This window comes from Haliotis rubra, unplaced genomic scaffold (genome assembly GCF_003918875.1).
Source record: "Haliotis rubra isolate DU_JTF1 unplaced genomic scaffold, ASM391887v1 Scf768, whole genome shotgun sequence".
In the NCBI taxonomy this organism is placed as follows: domain Eukaryota; kingdom Metazoa; phylum Mollusca; class Gastropoda; order Lepetellida; family Haliotidae; genus Haliotis; species Haliotis rubra.
The window spans coordinates 245,737-266,443 of record NW_025767488.1 but is presented as its reverse complement, the minus strand read 5'-3'; the positions used below and the strand labels follow the sequence as shown (position 1 = coordinate 266,443).

The 20,707-nt window shown below is 40.9% G+C and overlaps 1 protein-coding gene across 1 annotated transcript in view; it reads left to right on the top strand.

Moving 5' to 3' along the window:
• LOC124260524 (plasma membrane calcium-transporting ATPase 2-like) overlaps window positions 1-20,707 on the top strand; it is a 107,373-nt gene that overhangs the window by 65,991 nt on the left and 20,675 nt on the right. The window contains 5 exon segments of the mRNA XM_046694857.1: window positions 5,873-6,133; window positions 11,331-11,456; window positions 12,449-12,604; window positions 18,205-18,231; window positions 19,971-20,006. Of these exon segments, the coding sequence (XP_046550813.1) occupies window positions 5,873-6,133; window positions 11,331-11,456; window positions 12,449-12,604; window positions 18,205-18,231; window positions 19,971-20,006 (606 nt within the window).

Sequence of the window (20,707 nt, the reverse complement as noted above, 5' to 3'; positions counted from 1 at the left end):
AATCGCCCTGATAACAACCCTTTTATGTAAGCATGATACCTAGTTAGCACTTTCTAGTCTAGTCTAGTCTAGTCTAGTCCAGTCTATAGTCTAGTCTAGCCTAGTCTAGAATCTACCTGTATGTACCATGTATTCAAGTGCCTACTACCACTGTAGGCGAACTGCACACATTACCGAAACCTACACTGTTCTGACAGGAATATTGCCAACTGTTAATAAATATTCACTGGATCATGTAAATCCTATTGAACTGGGCAGGTAGTATTAGACAATGCAGTGCGACAATACTTATCACATGTTGCAAGTATCAAGGTTCACCTGCCTAGGCAGAGCTGTGTCCCTTGGTTCTGCAGACTGCAGAATCGCACTGCCTAGGCTCTGGTTCAGTGTATGACATAAATAAGTACACCCTGAGGTCAATTATCCTAAGTGGGTCTATTATGGGAAACTCACCTACATACACGCCAGCAGTGATACAGAGGGTGTGTTTACTATGTAACATTTCTATTCAGAAATCAGGCTTCTTATTGCTCACTCCCCACATGGGTACAATGTGTGAAGAACCTTTTCTGGTGTCCCCCGCCATGATATTGCTGGAATATTGCTAAAAGCGACGTAAAACTAAAACACACTCACTCACTCTTATTGCTTACAGTATTCATTTTCTTGATTTATATAGAAATATTGACAGGGTTTGCTCACACACAATTGCTTTGAACAAGGAAATGAGAATTACCAAAAGAAATTAGCCTACATTTCACAAGTTATTTGAACACGCAAATTCTGTCTTATTAGATATCTTGAGAATTTAGGATATTGAAAGGGATAGAAAGAGATGTAGAGAGGAAAGGAATTATCAATCAAATGATACTGTAAGATATTTTGAGATATTTGGATCTTGATACAGACCAGAAGGAAGGAAAATAGGAGGCATTGAGTGATGGAGTGAAAGAGGAAATGAGAGATGAAGGAAAGAATGGAATCATTTATTTTCATTAAAACCTTTAAATTCTGATTTCACATGCTAAATTAATGTTTCTCCGGTATTTGAAATCAGAAATAATTGTTTCAAATAATAACATACTTTCAGCATATTTTTTCTTTCCATCGTATTGATTCAATGTTTGTGTATTGGAGCAAGACGTGTGGATGTGTACCGACACAATACAAGGTTGAACAGGGTTCACAATGGTACCGCTCACAACCTTAAATACATACTGAATTATTGAACACTACGCCAGCTGTTCTGTGTTACTCCATGCTACATTTCACCCAGCTTGTTATAAATACAAATCACACAATGCAAACGCTAGGCAATATTGCATGCTCAAGTAATGTATTAGTCAAGGTTGTTACCAGTTACATATTGGCAGTTATACTTAAATATATACAAACACTTAAACAAAATATTTTTCCTGTGTGATTACATGAAATATTGGAGACGTTTTGTCCAAAACACATTTCGTGTAATTTAAACTAGACATTAGATTGCCTCAGTTGTGACAAACTCATCCAGTAATGATTATAATGTATCACCTGACGGGAGGGTTTATAGATTTTTTGTAGTTTAGGTTATAAAATAATTAGAGTAATTTTAAGATTGCATTTTCAACTAAACTGTACTGTGTAATTTGGTATTAATGACTGGTAGTGTTTGGGAAGATCACTGATATATGCCATAGATGCCAGATTTAGTCTTAATGGTCCCATTTTGTGCTGGCTTCTCAGCAAACATCCACAACATGCTTCACTTTCGATGTTTGTCTGTTTGTTTGGTTGTAGAATTCAGCTTTTCCAAAACTGCAGCTCAACTTATTACGAGTAAATATGGTGTTTAGCAATGTTCCAACAATGTCATTACAAGGGTATCAGAAATGGGCTTTATAGTCATGTTACAGTCATGAAACTTGCCTTGTATGTGTGTAACTCATATCTTATAATAAAAATGATCCTGGCATTGTGATTGTAGTTCACTCATAGTGGTTACATGTTAGGATTAGTTCTCAGCCATCTGTGCTTGTCGTAATGGATCTGATGGTCAGGCTCGGTGATTTGGGAATGTGTGTAATATCTGTCAGTGTATCGTCTGGTCCAGACTTGATTATTTACCGAGTGCAGTTTAAACATCACACTCACTCACTCATTCACTCACTCACTCACTCACTCACTCACTCACTCACTCACTCACTCACTCACTCACTCACTCACTCACTCACTCAAACTCACATTCTGGATGACCCTGTTATGTATACATTTCTCACTTAGGACAAATGACGAAGTGCAGATCTAGTCTGACAACGGACTTCAGACCATTGAACTTAGTCTTTCTGTAAGCACAGGCTCACCAAACACCCTACCCAACACCCAGCACTCCGACACCATAGTGCAACTAAAAGAGAAACTAGGGGTGAACTCCCCTCACTCTCTCACATACACCTTCCAAGCACTGTCAAGACATTTACAAGCACGTGCTCTGAAAGAGAGCCAGTTAGTGCTGGTGTTTAGCAGGTGCTTGACAGGCCTGTCTTCCGGAACATGCATGAAGCTATACCTTCCTTCATCTATATGTCAAGGTCATATGAGTTATAAACACTTAATGGCTATATATAACATGCATACCGTGGTAGGAGACACCACAAGCATTTCCATGTGTTGTTCTTCGAGCAATTGACTATAAGTACCTGCAATGTTTTTGTATCTCTAAAATAACAAACATGTTATAGCAAGTTGTGTCATGTCATCTTGTCATAGAGTAATCTGTTGTCTCATGACCCATCACTTGTTTTTCTATAGTATGTAGAAAATACTGTTATCGATGTAGCTCCAGAGAATATGTTCCTGTTACTCAGCTGATGTATATGTGCATTTAGATATTGGAGTTAATAAGTTGGTGATTATGTGCATATTTCACCATGTCATACATACTAGCAGAACCTAATTGGGATTACCTGTTAGTAGAAGCCTCCAGCAACAGATGCTGGTTGCGAGAGATGGTTTGTTTGTTGTCCTTTTCAGGCCACAATCAGCAATATTACAGCTATATGGCAGCGGTCTGTAAATAATCTAGAAGCCTTCAGCAACCGAGGCTGGTTGTGAGAGATGGTTTGTTTGTTGTCCTTTTCAGGCCACAATCAGCAATATTACAGCTATATGGCAGCGGTCTGTAAATAATCTAGAAGCCTCCAGCAACCGAGGCTGGTTGTGAGAGATGGTTTGTTGTGTTTTAAGGCCACACTCAACAATATTACAGCTATATTGGTTAATAATCGAGTCTGGACCAGACATTCCAGTGATCTACAGCATGAGCATCGATCTGCGCACTTAGGAACCGATGACATGTGTCCACCAAGCCAGCAAGGCTGACCACCCGATCCCATTAGTCGCCTCTTGCGACATGCATTGGTTGCTGATATTCTATCCCGGATATTCATGGGTTTGTGAGAGATGACGTAAGGATCGAGTGGTCAGACTCGGATGACTTAGGGTCGCTGTGACCTGACTTGATTGATTGTTGTTCACAATACCAGTCACTCTGTCGACTGGTCCAGACAAGCCTATTTCCGTGTTGCTGTCATATTTCTGGAACATACAAGTGCAACAAACAAATATTAAACTAAAATTAAACCAAAATTATTTGGTTTTACTTTTCATATTCATCACATCTTTCATGTACGTGTTTTGTAATTCAACAACTGAATTATGTTGTGTAACTCTTTTTCAAACTACAAACAAGATTGATTTATGTTATCATGACGGCTTTTAGCATGCATGTCACATTCCTAGTTGGTACAAAGGAATGGCTCATCTATTGACCATTCCTTTCACCTCCCCTGTTGTCAATGTGTGTTCTCCAAGGGAAGAAGAATATTGCGTTATCAGGCTTACAATTGTGAACAGGCAATTACAAAAGATAAGATATTGAGTTGCAGTTGGGAATGCATCCACAACTTCTTGTTCAAACACTTAAATGCAATATATTGATGTCATTCATTAAATATTCATTATTTCCAATTCTACAATGATTCAAAATGAAAGGTGTTTTTCTGTGTTCAGGAGGAAAAGGCAGATGTTGCATATTTCTGAAATTGGATTTCAAAGGTTTTTTCGTTGATCAATTACAATTGGCTGATTGGATTAGAAAAGTAGCTACACAGAAAATGATTATTTTACAAACATCGCCATCATTGGTTGTGCATGACTGAGTGTGAAATTAATTTGAAATAAGTTAACACCAAGATGTAATCTAATTTCACATCATGACAGGTGATAGCATTAAAAGGGCAATGGGTCTGGGCAAAATTTTAATTATTTTTTATTGTGTTGCTCTGCACGTCAACTGTGCATACGCTGTCGTATCACTGGGTACTAGACGTCCACTGTGCATACACTGTCGTATCACTGGGTACTAGACGTCCACTGTGCATACACTGTCGTATCACTGGGTACTAGACGTCCACTGTGCATACACTGTCGTATCACTGGGTACTAGACGTCCACTGTGCATACACTGTCGTATCACTGGGTACTAGACGTCCACTGTGCATACACTGTCGTATCACTGGGTACTAGACGTCCACTGTGCATACACTGTCGTATCACTGGGTACTAGACGTCCACTGTGCATAGGCGTCCACTGTGCATACGCTGTGTCATATCACTGGGTACTATCCACTGTGGGTCATATACTAGTACTAGACGTCCACTGTGCATACGGCTGTCGTATCACTGGGTACTAGGCGTCCACTGTGCATACGCTGTCGTATCACTGGGTACTAGGCGTCCACTGTGCATACTGGGCTATGTCCCGTATCACTGGGTACTAGACGTCCACTGTGCATACACTGTCGTATCACTGGGTACTAGACGTCCACTGTGCATACGCTGTCGTATCACTGGGTACTAGACGTCCACTGTGCATACGCTGTCGTATCACTGGGTACTAGACGTCCACTGTGCATACGCTGTCATATCACTGTGGTACTAGCCCTACTCTCACACAGTTTATGAAAAGTCATTCACACAGTTTATAACGTCATTGTAGCGATGGTAGCAATTGTCTTTCTTATGTTATACATTGGTCCAGAGTTCGATTTGGTCGCGAGCAACCAATAATTGAAAAAGGTGATGGAAATCAATTGATGAGGTCAATTACTGAATGCCAGCCAAATCTTAAGACTGTAGTTGTGTTTTATAACATGACTATAGCTGGAATATAGCCCTTGTGTAAGCCGCCATGTCTTGCGACTGTAGTTAAATTTATGTCATGAGTGTATGGAATATAACTGAATACCAGCCGTTGTCTTACATGTATTGTTGAGTTTTATGTCATGAATACAACTGGAATATAGCTGAGTTCCAGCCACCTTTTTATATGGAGTTCTATATCATGGTTATAACTGGAATTTTCCCGGATTCAATTCCCCACATGAGTACAATCTGTGAAGCCCATTTCTGTTGTAATCTTACTGGCTATTGCAGGAATAGTGCCCAAAGCAGCCCAAAACCATACTCACTCACTCATTCATTCCACCCGTGAATGTCCGGGTTAGAATGAACCTTCAGTAACCCATGCTTGTCGTAAGAAGTGACTATCAGGATCGGGTGGTCAATCTTGCTGGCTTGGTTGACACATGTCATCGGATCCCAATTGCGCAGATCGATGCTCATGCTGTTGATCACTGGATTGTCTGGTCCAGATTCAATTATTTACAGACCGCCGCCATATAGCTGGAATATTGCTGAGTGCGGCGTAAAGCTAAACTCGCTCACTCACTCACTCACTCACTCACTCACTCACTGGAATATATCTATGTGTGACATTACAGATGTGTAGTAACATGCCAAACTGACGGTTTGTGTTTTGCTTTTGCAGTAGCGGAGGAGGAGGAAGAGCATGGGTCTGATTCAAGCGTGGAAGAGGCTGCTGGGTGGATTGATGGCCTGGCCATCCTGGTGGCAGTGGCTGTAGTAGTGCTAGTGACTGCTTTCAATGACTGGAGCAAGGAGAAACAGTTCCGTGGACTTCAGAACAAGATAGAGCATGAGCATCGCTTTGCCACGATCCGTGCAGGAGAGTTGGAACAAATTTCTGTAGGAGATTTAGTTGTGGGAGATATTTGTCAAGTAAAATATGGTAAGTTGTCCTCGTGGCGTCACCAACGTTTGTGGATTTTACCAACAGGCGGAATTTCTTTTGGATGAGATTTTTTTCTTTCTTGGATTAGTTTGTTTCCGTGTATTTTGTGTTTTCCTGCTTTTGGGAAGTCATTGTAAAAATATAATCAGAAAAGTGAGGATTCATTGATTGTCCTCCGGTAAACAGCCAGCAGGAATTACGTGGATTAACACATGCTGATATCACCAAGTTCTTCTAAAACATACATCAACGTCATATACAGCAATTGGACATCTTTATGGCATGAAGAGTTATCTCCCTTGACATAGCACACTTCAGCTCCGCTATGTGACTGTTGATGCCTGTTTGATATTCCAGTGCAATCTTTAACACAGTCTAATGGATATCTAACAGAATTCTATTTCGACAATGGATTAGTCTTTTCTCATTTCCATAATCCATAATATCCATGGCCATCGTGATTTTTTTTTTTTTATTCTGTAGGGTAACGACAGGCAGATGTATTGATGTGCAAGTTGGCAGTGTCAGCTCTTTGAGTGAGCTTACCCAGTTGGACGAATCGATATGTGCCCACTTGGTGCTTGATCTATACACTTCTCTCTCCTCCTCATTACGACCGTCTCGGAAGGCCGATGCAAATTTAATCACTTTCCATGAGTGGGATGGGGGCTGTTGTCAAACTACAAGCAACATCAGTAGTCAATCAGAACCCGAGCTGTTTGGGTCATTCTGTTGAGGGAGGCTGGAAACATGGATAATGTTGCCCATAGACAGAGGAGCAGATGATATTAAAGGAATGACTTAACCACCCTCTACCCTCAGCTATGTTGGCAGAGTAATGAGTCAATGCAGTTCTATCCAGCCGACGCACTGATCCATACTGAGATATCTGGGATCGATACCGGTTCAGTGTGTCGGCTATTCCCTTCTGGTCCGAGTCTGCTATAATTAAAGCCTTCTTGCACATTTGCCCTTCACAAAGTAAAAGCTTTCATTATACAGGCAGATGGCACGTGCATACCAATTCCAAGCTTAGGTGCGAAGAATACAGATTTATTTACCAGAGTTACGTGGTGTATAACTGGCTTAAACATCACCATTATCCTCCAGTCTCTGGAGAAATTCCTATAAACAGGATTGGAAAGTACATTAATTCTTAGTGAAACTACACTTGTTGCTTTGTTAAAAAAGCATTGACAAATAAATAGTGGACACTTAATTCATCTTACAGGGAGCCTGCACGAAACATGAGTTATTTACAAGGACTTTGCCTGACGTTAGTAATGCGCGTACGTTGCTAAACAGGTCATGAGTGATCGGAATTGTCGGCACCGTAAATATACGGGAGATTTAGCTTAGATCAATATTTTATATTCTGTCCTGGAGGTTGGCAAGACGGGCTAAGGTGGTTGATTCCTTGTCGACTCTAAGAAACCTCATGTGTTATGCATTAAGATAATGCTGAGCTTGGATGTAACCGTCGTAAGACCAGATTAATAGAAACATGGATGCCACAGCCAAGGGAAAGCAGGTTAGGATGGGGGAGAACTGGCTGATTGGAGTAGGGGAGGGAAGGGGTGAAGGGAAAATGAGGGTCCGGGGGATAAGGTGCTGGCAAGGAGTTGAAAGGGACAGATAGGTAGGGTGACCATCAGATGATTGCAGTACAATGAAGGAGGGGGGAATTAAATTGGGTGATGCTAGATCATGTGTTGGTGTGGGAGAATAGTGTGCTGGGGATAGGGTTTTGAGGAGCATTATTGTGTTATGAGTTATAGGCCTATTGTGTTGTGGAGGTAGTGGGTTGTCATGTTTCTCTAGCAATATTGTGTTATGGAGGTAGGGGGTTAGGGTGTTTCAGGAACAATATTGTGTTAGGGGTATTGTGTTATGGAGGCAGGGGGTTAGGGTGTTTCAGGAACAATATTGTGTTAGGGGTATTGTGTTATGGAGGAAGGGGTTAGGGTGTTTCAGGAACAATATTGTGTTATGGAGGTAAGGGGTTAGGGTGTTTCAGGAACAATATTGTGTTAGGGGTATTGTGTTATGGAGATAGGGGGTTAGGGTGTTTCAGGAACAATATTGTGTTAGGGGTATTGTGTTATGGAGGTTTCAGGAACAATAGGGGTTAGGGTGTTTCAGGAACAATAGGTATTGTGTTATGGTATTGTGTTATTGTGTCAGGAACAATATTGTGTTAGGGTATTGTGTTATGGAGGATAGGGGTTAGGGTGTTTCAGGAACAATATTGTGTTAGGGTATTGTGTTATGGAGGTCAGGGGTTAGGGTGTTTCAGGAACAATATTGTGTTAGGGGTATTTTGGATTAAGGAGGATTCAGAGGAGTTGATATTGGTTTGTGATGAAAAGAAGGTTGTTGGGGTTAAGAAATAATATGGTGGAGTTCTTAGAGTTTCAGATAAGAGTGATGGTTAGAGTTTCTTAGGGAAGGGTAGTGTGCTGAGTTTAGGGGTTGAATGTTGAGGGTAGGGTTTGAATGTTGTGATTAGGGGTTGAGGGTAGGGTTTGAATGTTGAGGGTTGGGTTTGAATGTTGAGGGTTGGGTTTGAATGTTGGGGTGTTTGTGTTTTTTAATATTGGGATAGAGGCTCATGTGTTGAGGGTTTAGTGTCTTGAAGGTTGGATTGAAAGGTTTCTTTCTTGAAGGTAGGGAATGGTCAGTTGTGTGTTGAGACTTAGGTTGGAAGGTTTGTGTGTTGAGGGTCAGGGTTGGAAGGTTTGCGTTTGTGAGGGTAGTGGGTAGGGGGTTAAGGGTAGGGGGTTTGTCTGTTGAGGGTATGGTTGGAAGGTTTGTGTGTTGAGGATACGGTTGGAAGGTTCGTGTGTTGAGGGTATGGTGGGAAGGTTTGTTAGTGGAGGCTCAGGTTTGTTCCAGCAGTGTGCAAGAGACATTACTTACACAAGCTGGCACTCCTGACTTTGAAGAAGGACGAATGTGTATTGATCTTCTGTTACTGGCTAAGTAGGCCATCTCAGCTGGGATGGGGAAGGTGTACTGTCAATAAAGTCTGGTAATGAGGACTATGCAGGGGATTTGTCATGGAGCACTGATGGAAAAATATAACAATTAATGACTATCAATGACAACAGCTTTTTTAACATAATACTTTTCAGATATAATCAAGTAGTGATATATGGTTTTTTTCTCAAAATCTACAATGCCAGTACCAAACTAATTCTCCAGTGTGTCATTGAAATGACTTTGTTGTTCACGATTCAGGCCTTGTTCTCTGGGCAAGTGAGCCAGGATGGTTACAGCATACTTGTGTGAGACTGTAAAGCTATATATAATCATTTTTGAAAGACACAGCATGTGTACATGTTTAGTCCTCATGATGCTTGTCGTGAGAGGTAACCAACTTGTGTAATATTCCTAAAAGAGGTTTGGGGCGGTGGGGTAGTGGTTGAAGTGTTCGCTCATCACGTCAAAGACCCGGGTTTGATTCCCCACATGGGTACAATGTGTAAAGCCCATTTCTGTGTCCCCCCGCCGTGATGTTGCTGGAATATTGCTAAAATTGTCGTAAAACCACACTCACTCACTAATAGAGGTTTAAGATCCTACTCTTTTTCCCACGCACTCACTTGAAGGGTATTATATTTTTTCTATACAGAAAAAAAATGCTTTTATAACAATTTAACATGAATTATGTCATTTTTCTAGCCAATGTTGTGAATTTGGAAACTAGGTGAGAGTGTAAAATTATTGAAAACACATTGAGATTACTATGTGGACATACCTGTGAAGATCCGGGTCAGAATATTGATCTTCAGTAACCCATGCTTGTCGAAAGAGGCAACTAATGGGATTGGGTGGTCAGGCTCGCTGACTTGGTTGACACATGTCATCGGTTCCCAATTGCGCAGATGCTCATGCTGTTCATCACTGGATTGTCTGGTCCAGACTCGATTATTTACATACCGCCGCCATATAGCTGGTATATTGCTGAGTGCGGCGTAAAACTAAACTCACTCACTCACTCACTACTATGTGGACTATTGTCACAATGTTTAACACAATGTATATATAATCTGATATATCTATATATATTCCCATTCGAAGATTACATTGATCTGCAGGAAGTAATGTGAGTCTGTGTCATAAGGTTCTAGGAGTTAAGGAGGTGGTGGGGTAGCCTAGTGGTTAAAGCGTTCGCTCGTCACGCCGAATACACAGATTCGATTTCCCACATGGGAACAATGTGTGAAGCCCATTTCTGGTGTCCCCCGCCATGATATTGCTGGAATATTGCTAAAAGCAGCGTAAACCCATACTCACTCACCCTAGAAGTTAACCCTGTAAAGACAGCATATACCAGATGTAGGTCACGGATCCTACACAACTGTTTGAGTTTCAGAGACCGACAAGTACCAGGATGCAAATATATTCCCGCAGTCTACATTAATCTGATATATATCTAACTATCTGTGCAGATAAAGTAAGAATGTACTGTGTACGACTTTTGTGTTTTTCACACCCCTAGGAAATATTCCCATATTTTATGGCTTATTTTTGACAGTGGGGTATCCCCTTTGTTAAATCGTTTGCTCGTCATGGCAAAGACCCGGGTTCGATTCCCCACAAGGCAATCCTTGGATATTTGTAACATTATTTGTTGATATAATTGATATCAGTAGACACGAGGGTAAAATTCTATTTATCACCCAAAATCACTCTTCATTAGTTTTCAATAAAAAATGTATATCTCTGAACACGGTACTGTCATGTGCAGCGATGTCATAGCATTGTGATGTCATCAAGTGTATGGCGTCATATCATTGTGAGTCATGTACTTGATGATGTGAATGCATTATACAAAATCTATTGTCAAAACGATATCTCCTAGGATATATGATTTGATCACACACAAGCAATATCTTCAGTGGGACACAGTTTAGGATGATACATATATATATTTATGTATTGATTGTTTCAGGTACAAACAAAAGACATGTACAAGTTATATTTCAGAAATCTGAAATATTTTCCAAGTACTCCTGCACCCAGCTTTCTCCCCCACCTTTTGGTTTGTGTGTTTATGTGACTGAAATACTTCTCAAAGCAGTTCTACTGACTTACTTACAGAACCCAAACTTTACATTCTTTGGGTTGTTTTGTAATTTAATGTCAAAAGAATGTATTTCATGTTATCATGATTGTACCTTTGTTCCAGGTGACCTTTTACCAGCTGATGGTGTTCTGATTCAAAGTAATGATTTAAAAATTGATGAAAGCTCGCTTACGGGAGAATCAGATCATGTCAAGAAAGGCGACTCCACAGACCCTATGTTACTCTCAGGTTAGTAGTGTAGCTGTATGTGCTGTCATTGCCATTTCTCATCTTTCTGAAGCAGGGGTGGTTAGGCAAGTAGTATTTGAAGCGTTTGCTTGTCACACTGAAGACAAGGTTTCGATTCCCCACATGGGTACAACGTGTGAAGCCCATTTCTGGTGTCCCCCACCATGATATTGCTGGAATATTGCTAAAAGCGGTATAAAGCAACACTTACTCACTCCTCGGGCAAGGGAGTTAACTGGCTATAAAAGGACACTTGCCACGTTTGAAGAATTTCGTCTTTCAATCTCAGCGCAACCAGTGGCTATTATGAGTTATGTCTCAAGGGGCATTACAGTTAAGCTTTCATAAGAGTTCACTCACTCACTCATTTAACAACTCAACCACTCACTCACCCATTATCACACTCACTCAACTACTCGCCCATCCACCCACCCACTCACTCACTCACTCACTCAACTACTCGCCCATACACCCACCCTCTCACTCATTTAACCACTCACTCAACTACTCACCCATACACCCACCCTCTCACTCACTCATTCGCCTATCATCACTCTCTCTCACTCAACTGCTCACCCATCCACCCACCCATTCGGACCGCCGGGTGGTGTAGTGGTTAGAGCGTCTGGCCAGAGAGCGGAAGGTCGCGGGTTCGATCCCCGGCCGCGTCATACCGAAAGATGTTAAAATATGGTACTTGTTGGTGCCTACCTGGCGCTCGGCATTAATGGGTACAACAAGAACTGGTCGGCTTGGAGTCAGTATAATGTGTCTGATTGGGGTATCCATGCTTAACTGCGGCATGGTATCTCAGTGAGATAGCACTATAAAACCAGCTTCAGCCTGGGCTAGTACAAGCAGCCACACATACACACGTACGCATGCACGTCGGCATATGAGTGAAATATTCTTAAGCACGACGTTAAACCCTATTTCACCTCACCTCGCCCACCCACTCACTCACTCACTCAACCACTGCCTGACTGTTGCAGGTACTCATGTCATGGAGGGAAGTGGAAAGATGCTAGTGACAGCAGTGGGGGTCAACTCCCAGACCGGCATCATCTTCGCTCTACTCGGGGCCTCGCAGGAGGAACAGGAGAAGGCCAAGAAGAAGAAAAAGAAGGGAGATGAAGAAGAGGAACCAGGTAAGAACTCGTTAACACTTAAGAAGACAGGTGAGAGTAAAAACCACCTGATCGTTTTAAGTTGTTGTTCAGTGGTCATGTAAAACTCTCATTTTGTTCGAGACATATGTGAATGTGAATATTCTGGACTGTTTACGATTGATTATGATTGTTGTTATTTCAAATGCAGTTAATTCAGAATTGGAAACCTTGAAATTCATGCAGATTTCAAGAGACAGGTGAATAATTGTAAACATATGCTTCAATGTGAACACCAACTAGAATGAATAATTCTTCTTGGAAAAAGCAAAATTCTGAAACTGGACAGGGAATGTCGTGGGTTAGTTTGGTTTATTTTTGTTTCATGTCTTCCATGACCACTGTGTTTCTAGTCCCATTGTCAAGACCAAGTTTCTTCGTTATAGAATATGTCATTTCCATAGCTGATAGATTTTGAATTTCTCTGAACGTATAGGATAGGTGCATACTGACCAGATTGTCCCTTGTACTTTATGCATGGATACTTGACACTAGACCCGAGGCAAAGATATGTGGCACTGTGCAAAATCTCAGGATTTAACAGTGATTCCATTTTCCATTTTGCTTCAAAATTTAAGGTCTTGAATGAAAATATACATGATAAATTTTTATAGAGAAACAAATACATGTTCGTCAAATTTGGCTATTTATTCTTTTTCTTAATTGTTTCAATTGTTTTGTTTTTCCATTTTTTTTAAAGTGGTATAATATCTCTGCCTCTAGCTCAAGTTGTTGATGCGTGTGTTCTGAACTAAGTATGAGACATCTTTATTGGTGCATTTTGTTTGAAGTCTCCTAATGCATGTTGCCTGTTCTCAGATTGAGTGGTATTTCTTAACGCCTTGTCCGCAGTCAAACATATGTCTCGGGAGACAGATACAATAGATCAGTCAGACGTTTTAAAGCAGGGGATGTATAATGGAAATCTTGACACGTGTATCCATCAGATTTACCAAAACTTCAGGCCAGTTTCTAAAACAACAGACTGCTTTTACTTTTCAGTTTAAGAATGACGTTTGAAGCTTTAAGTCAAGCGTTAAAATGAAATATGTTCAATGACTTTTGGAATCTATGTTAATAAATAAGCCCCTTTTACTGATATTGATTTTCATGGTTACGGGTTATAATGGTATTGTAATTCTCTTCCATTTTAAGCGTTTTTTGTCAGAATTTGATCTCCTCAATATGCTTTACAAAAACATTGATGTCAGGACAAAAGGATGTCAGTAAAATAGTCTCCATATCTTCCAAAAATTTATGAAATTCTTTTTACTTGAAGAGTGTTAGTTCTTAAACTCGAAAGATATAATTAGGTGGGTTATATTTTCACATGCGTGTAGAATGCTGGGTATGAGTGTCAGTTTCCATCTTGTTGTCTTGTGTCTTTCATTGTTTTATGATCATCTACGTTACTAATGTGGATATAGTGAATACTTTGATGGGATTTGTTGCCAAGGATTGTCAGATCCTGTGTTGTAAAGCTTATCATCCAACTCTGCCTTGCATCCTGTCGGTGACCAGTGTGCTCCATGCCTTGGGTCAGTGGTGGCACTCAGTGTAGGGCTGCAACAAGTCACTTGTCATGGTAGAATAGCCTGACGTCCCCCATAGTCCCCAATAGTAGGTTATATGTCCTGACAGACAGATTCATCCTGTCAACTCATGAGTAAACATTCCATTGTAGACAGACGGTGATATCATACAGTGTAGACAGACTGATATTGTACAGGCACTGTAGCCAGACTGTGACGTCATACAGACACTGTAGACTGCGAGTCATACAGACACTAGACATACTGTGATATCATACGGTGTAGACAGACTGATGTCATATGGACACTGTAGCCAGACTGTGACGTCATACAGACACTAGACAGACTGATGTCATACAGACACTAGACAGACTGATGCCATACAGACCCTGCAGACAGACTGATGTCATACAGACACTAGACAGACTGATGTCATACAGACACTAGACAGACTGATGTCATACAGACACTAGACAGACTGATGTCATACAGACACTAGACAGACTGATGTCATACAGACACTAGACAGACTGATGCCATACAAACCCTGCAGCAAGACATGATGTCATGCAGACTGTGATGTCATACACACTGCAGACACTGATGTCATACAGACACTAGACAGACTGATGTCATACAGACACTAGACAGACTGATACCATACAGACACTAGACAGACTGATGCCATACAAACCCTGCAGCAAGACAATGATGTCATGCAGACTGTGATGTCATACACACTGCAGACACTGATGTCATACAGACACTAGACAGACTGATGTCATACAGAAGCTAGACAGACTGACATCATACAGACACTGCAGACACTGATGTCATACAGACACTGCAGACACTGATGTCATGCAGACACTGACATCATACAGACACTGCAGACACTGACGTCATACAGACACTGCAGACTGATGTCATACAGACACTGCAGACACTGACGTCATACAGACACTGCAGACACTGACATCATGCAGACACTGACGTCATACAGACACTGCAGACACTGATGTCATACAGACACTGCAGACACTGCAGACACTGATGTCATGCAGACACTGACGTCATACAGACACTGCAGACACTGACATCATACAGACACTGCAGACACTGACATCATACAGACACTGCAGACACTGATGTCATACATACACTGCAGACACTGACATCATTCAGACACTGCAGACACTGATGTCATACAGACACTGCAGACACTGACATCATACAGACACTGCAGACACTGACATCATACAGACACTGAAGTCATACAGACACTGCAGACACTGATGTCATACAGACACTGCAGACACTGACATCATACAGAAACTGCAGACACTGACGTCATACAGACACTGCAGACACTGACGTCATACAGACACTGCAGACACTGACATACAGAAACTGCAGACACTGACATACAGAAACTGCAGACACTGACATCATACAGACACTGCAGACTGTGATGTCATACAGACACTGCAGACACTGATGTCATACAGACACTGACGTCATACAGACACTGCAGACACTGACGTCATACAGACACTGTAGACTGAGACATAGACACTGCACACACTGACATACAGAAACTGCAGACACTGACATCATACATACACTGCAGACACTGACATCATACAGACACTGCAGACTATGATGTCATACAGACACTGCAGACACTGACATCATACAGACACTGTAGACTGATGTCATACAGACACTGCAGACACTGATGTCATACAGACACTGCAGACACTGACATCATACAGACACTGACGTCATACAGACACTGCAGACACTGACGTCATACAGACACTGCAGACACTGACGTCATACAGACACTGTAGACTGATGTCATACAGACACTGCAGACACTGACATAGACACTGCACACACTGACATACAGAAACTGCAGACACTGAAGTCATACAGACACTGTAGACTGTGATGTCATACAGACACTGCAGACACTGACGTCATACAGAAACTGCAGACACTGACATCATACAGACACTGCAGACTATGATGTCATACAGACACTGCAGACACTGACATCATACAGACACTGTAGACTGATGTGATACAGACACTGCAGACACTGATGTCATACAGACACTGCAGACACTGACATCATACAGACACTGACATCATACAGACACTGCAGACACTGACGTCATACAGACTCTGCAGACACTGACATCATACAGACACTGCAGACTGTGATGTCATACAGACACTGCAGACACTGACATCATACAGACACTGTAGACTGATGTCATACAGACACTGCAGACACTGACATCATACAGACACTGCAGACTGTGATGTCATACAGACACTGCAGACACTGACGTCATACAGACACTGCAGACTGTGATGTCATACAGACACTGCAGACTGTGATGTCATACAGACACTGCAGACACTGACGTCATACAGACACTGCAGACTGTGATGTCATACAGACACTGCAGACACTGACGTCATACAGACACTGCAGACTGTGATGTCATACAGACACTGCAGACACTGACGTCATACAGACACTGACATCATACAGACACTGCAGACACTGACGTCATACAGACACTGCAGACACTGATGTCATACAGACACTGCAGACACTGATGTCATACAGACACTGCAGACACTGACGTCATACAGACACTGCAGACACTGACATCATACAGACACTGCAGACTGTGATGTCATGCAGACACTGACGTCATACAGACACTGCAGACACTGATGTCATACAGACACTGCAGACTGTGATGTCATACAAACACTGCAGACTGTGACGTCATACAGACACTGTAGACTGTGATGTCATACAGACACTGCTGACACTGACGTCATACTTACACTGCAGACACTGATGTCATACAGACACTGCAGACTGTGATGTCATGCAGACACTGACATCATACAGACACTGCAGACTGTGATGTCATACAGACACTGCAGAAACTGACGTCATACAGACACTGCAGACTGTGATGTCATACAGACACTGCAGACACTGACATCATACAGACACTGTAGACTGTGATGTCATACAGACACTGTAGACTGTGATGTCATACAGACACTGCAGACTGTGATGTCATACAGACACTGCAGACACTGACATCATACAGACACTGCAGACACTGAAGTCATACAGACACTGCAGACACTGACATCATACAGACACTGACATCATACAGACACTGCAGACACTGACATCATACAGACACTGTAGACTGTGACATCGTAGAAACACTGAAAACAGACAACTTGTATTGATGCTTTTAGAAATCAGCCACTGTTTTTTCTCTTGCCCAGCCATTAACAGTGGTGCTAAATAATATTTATTCACTCACTCAACCTGGTTTTTGAAATAAAGTAGTTTCACAGTGGACCGTTGCAGCCCTGCATGTAGTAGCACTTTCTCAGGTAACTTTTGGTGAAAAACAGTCTCTGATTTTAGAAGCCATTATCCAAATTGTATGTCATCATTAAACATTGTGTTTTTGTTTAAGATTCATATTTTGATTAATTATTAAACTAGTGGAAATGCATTTTCTTGGATCTCCTGTGATATACGTGTCTTCATCATTTTCACAATTACAACCGCAACATGGACTCTGAAAAGTGGTTTTTGCTATGTTTTCAGCTGTAGAATACTCTGGTAAATATTTGTACTAGTATAATCCCATTCATCTATATAGTAGACACCATTTTCCACGTGTTCTTCATTACACATTGAAGTTCCAGTGGTCTTGGACTCTACAACTTGCTGTGCAGAGTTGTGTCCCTTGGCCACCTGGATATTCTGGGTTCAGATCCCAGATCCATATCATTTTCATGGGTTTCACCGAAGTGCAAACAGTAGAACCTGCTTCACTTTGGAACCAGCCCCGCAGGTAGCTGACCGCCGTTATGTAGCTAAAATAGTTGAAGGCGGTGTTTCACCCTACTAACTCCAGACATCACCACATCCATCATGGCTTACACCTCACAGTTTCTATATGACAAATTTCTCTTACCCTGCACACACAGTAGACGTGAAGCTCGTAGCCGTTACAGGTAAAGTACCAGCAATAAACGTTTGGTATTTTCAGTTGTAGTGACGCAATGAAGTGCCCTTCTCTGTCACCTACCCAATCTATAGTATCTGTCTTGTTCCTCTGCCGTCTGTGTAGATGTGGTCTGTACCTGATTTTATTTTTCTAAAAGTAATTCACTGACCTAACACATCATCCAAGCACATTTTGGGGGATTAACTGTAACTGTAAATCCATTCGGCAGATATAATTTGAGTTAAATTGTTTAACTTTACTTCAGTTAAGCTATTAAGGATTAGATTGTCATTGAACTAGTTAATATTTCTAAGTGAATAAGTTGCAGCCATATCCTATAATTATACATCATTCTTTTCTTTTTAAGGCCATTGCTTTTATGCTGATCTGATTCATGTAAAAATGACTCTTTAGCTTAAAGGTTAAGATACCATGTACATTGAAACAGAAGCCTGGAATCTTGAGTTGAGATCAAAGAAACAATATGAATACAAGCCTGTGAAATATTTACATATCTTAGCCGCTTCATTCCTGAAGATGTTAGAATATGGTTCTTGTTGTTACCTTGCCTCTTGTTCAGCATAAAGGGATAATGCGAGGATCAGTCCCTTTACTAGGGCTGCGCAATATAACCGGTTTACCGGTATTTACCAGTTCAGACATGAAAACGATACGTATTGCGATACGCTGATCGAAAACCAGTATTTTGACATGCAATCGGAAAACCTTGTAACAGTCGGAAATCTTCGGATATTTCCGTTTTTTTAATTGTTCTTTTCCCTGTTTCATTAGTGCCAAATGTTACTTACATTTTTATTTTGTCATGATTAAAAGTTTTTATAAAAGGTTAATCAATCATAGTGATTTTGTTGTGTTTTTGCTTTAAAATCAAGCATTAACTCGATTATAAGTAGTTTTTGTTAAAAAAAATCCTTGCAATATATTGCAATACATATCGCAATATTTGCTTCCGCATCCCAATATATCGCAATATGAAAATTCTCTGCAATACCCACCCCTACCCTTTACTGTGTCTGTGTGGGGTATCCATGCTAAACCATGGCATGGTGTCTCTGGCAAATGTCACTATACTGCAAACAACCGCACGCACACAAGCTATGCAGCAAATATGTTTGAACTCGATCTTCAGAATTAAAGTTGTTGAAGGATAATGTTTTTGATTTAATCACGTGGAGAATAATGTCCATAGCCATGTAAAATGTTAATTTATACAGATAATTTTTTCAATATTCCAAAAATATTTTCACATTATTAGACATGAATAAGCTTGAGCACCCTGCATAGCCATTGGCCATTACACGAGCATTCACCACCAGGCGAACATACGTATATCACTGAAGGCCAAGGACAGAGTCGGTGGTCAGTGGCACACGAGGAGATTCAGTCCCGCAGATCAGCTAATTAAGGCGATTCTGCAACATGAATCGACCAATGACAAGGCAAGCATGTGAAATATCAGGGATGAGGTTGAAATACCATAACTGCTCGCCAGAAAGAAACCACATTATCAGAGTAAATTCTGTCCGAAATCAAATCAAAATCAAAATGGTCGAACATTTTGGGAAGTATTGTGTTTTGTCAAGTTTTGGACAGGTTTTTGCTGTGCCTTTTGTCCCGTTTTTAACCTTTGGAGCATGTATGGTATTGACTAACTTGGCTGTGTATGGCCATGTGCTTGCTACTAATGATCACTGATATCGTATGTGCTAACTTTCTAACTTTCAGGACCCCGATCAAACAATTTGGGACAGACCGAACCATGTAAGTCCGCCAACTCACTCTGTCATCCACTCCACTCATTCTGTCTGTCTGTCTGTGTGCTCACTCTTTGTCATCCGATAAATAATGTTGATTTTGTCTTGTGGTGTTGTTGGAGTTGCCTCCCCTGGATGCATCAGGAACTTGACTTTGTTGCAGATATTCTTCTATAGAATTATCCTGTGGCAATGAAGAAATATGACAATATTAACACATTCTTTGAAGAGTATATATGTCATAAATTATTTGACATTGTTAAATTTTCTGTTCCATATAACAAATGTTTCAAACTTTATTTCACAACAGTTCAATCATGTTTCTATTCTATCTCTAACTGTTCCATAACTAACTTGTAAATTGAAATATCATACTAAAGTTAATGCCTATTTCTGATGGTCTAGGAACCTAGCATTTGAAAATAATTTCAAGTTTTAATTTATGGAATTATTCAAACTGGGAGCTGTTTCTTTGATAGTTCTCCGATGCATCAAACACATGTTGTATTTTTGCAGATATTACTCCAAATTTTGTCCATGTCATTTTTCCTTTCCTAATGTCGTCAGTCCAACTCATGCATATTTTGAGTTTAGCAATGTTACCTTCTGGTATATATGCATGAGACCTGTGGATGTGGTTTGCATGTTACTGTTGCCATCTCCTGATGTAGTACTGTTGTATTATCAAAATGTTCCTCCACAGCTGAC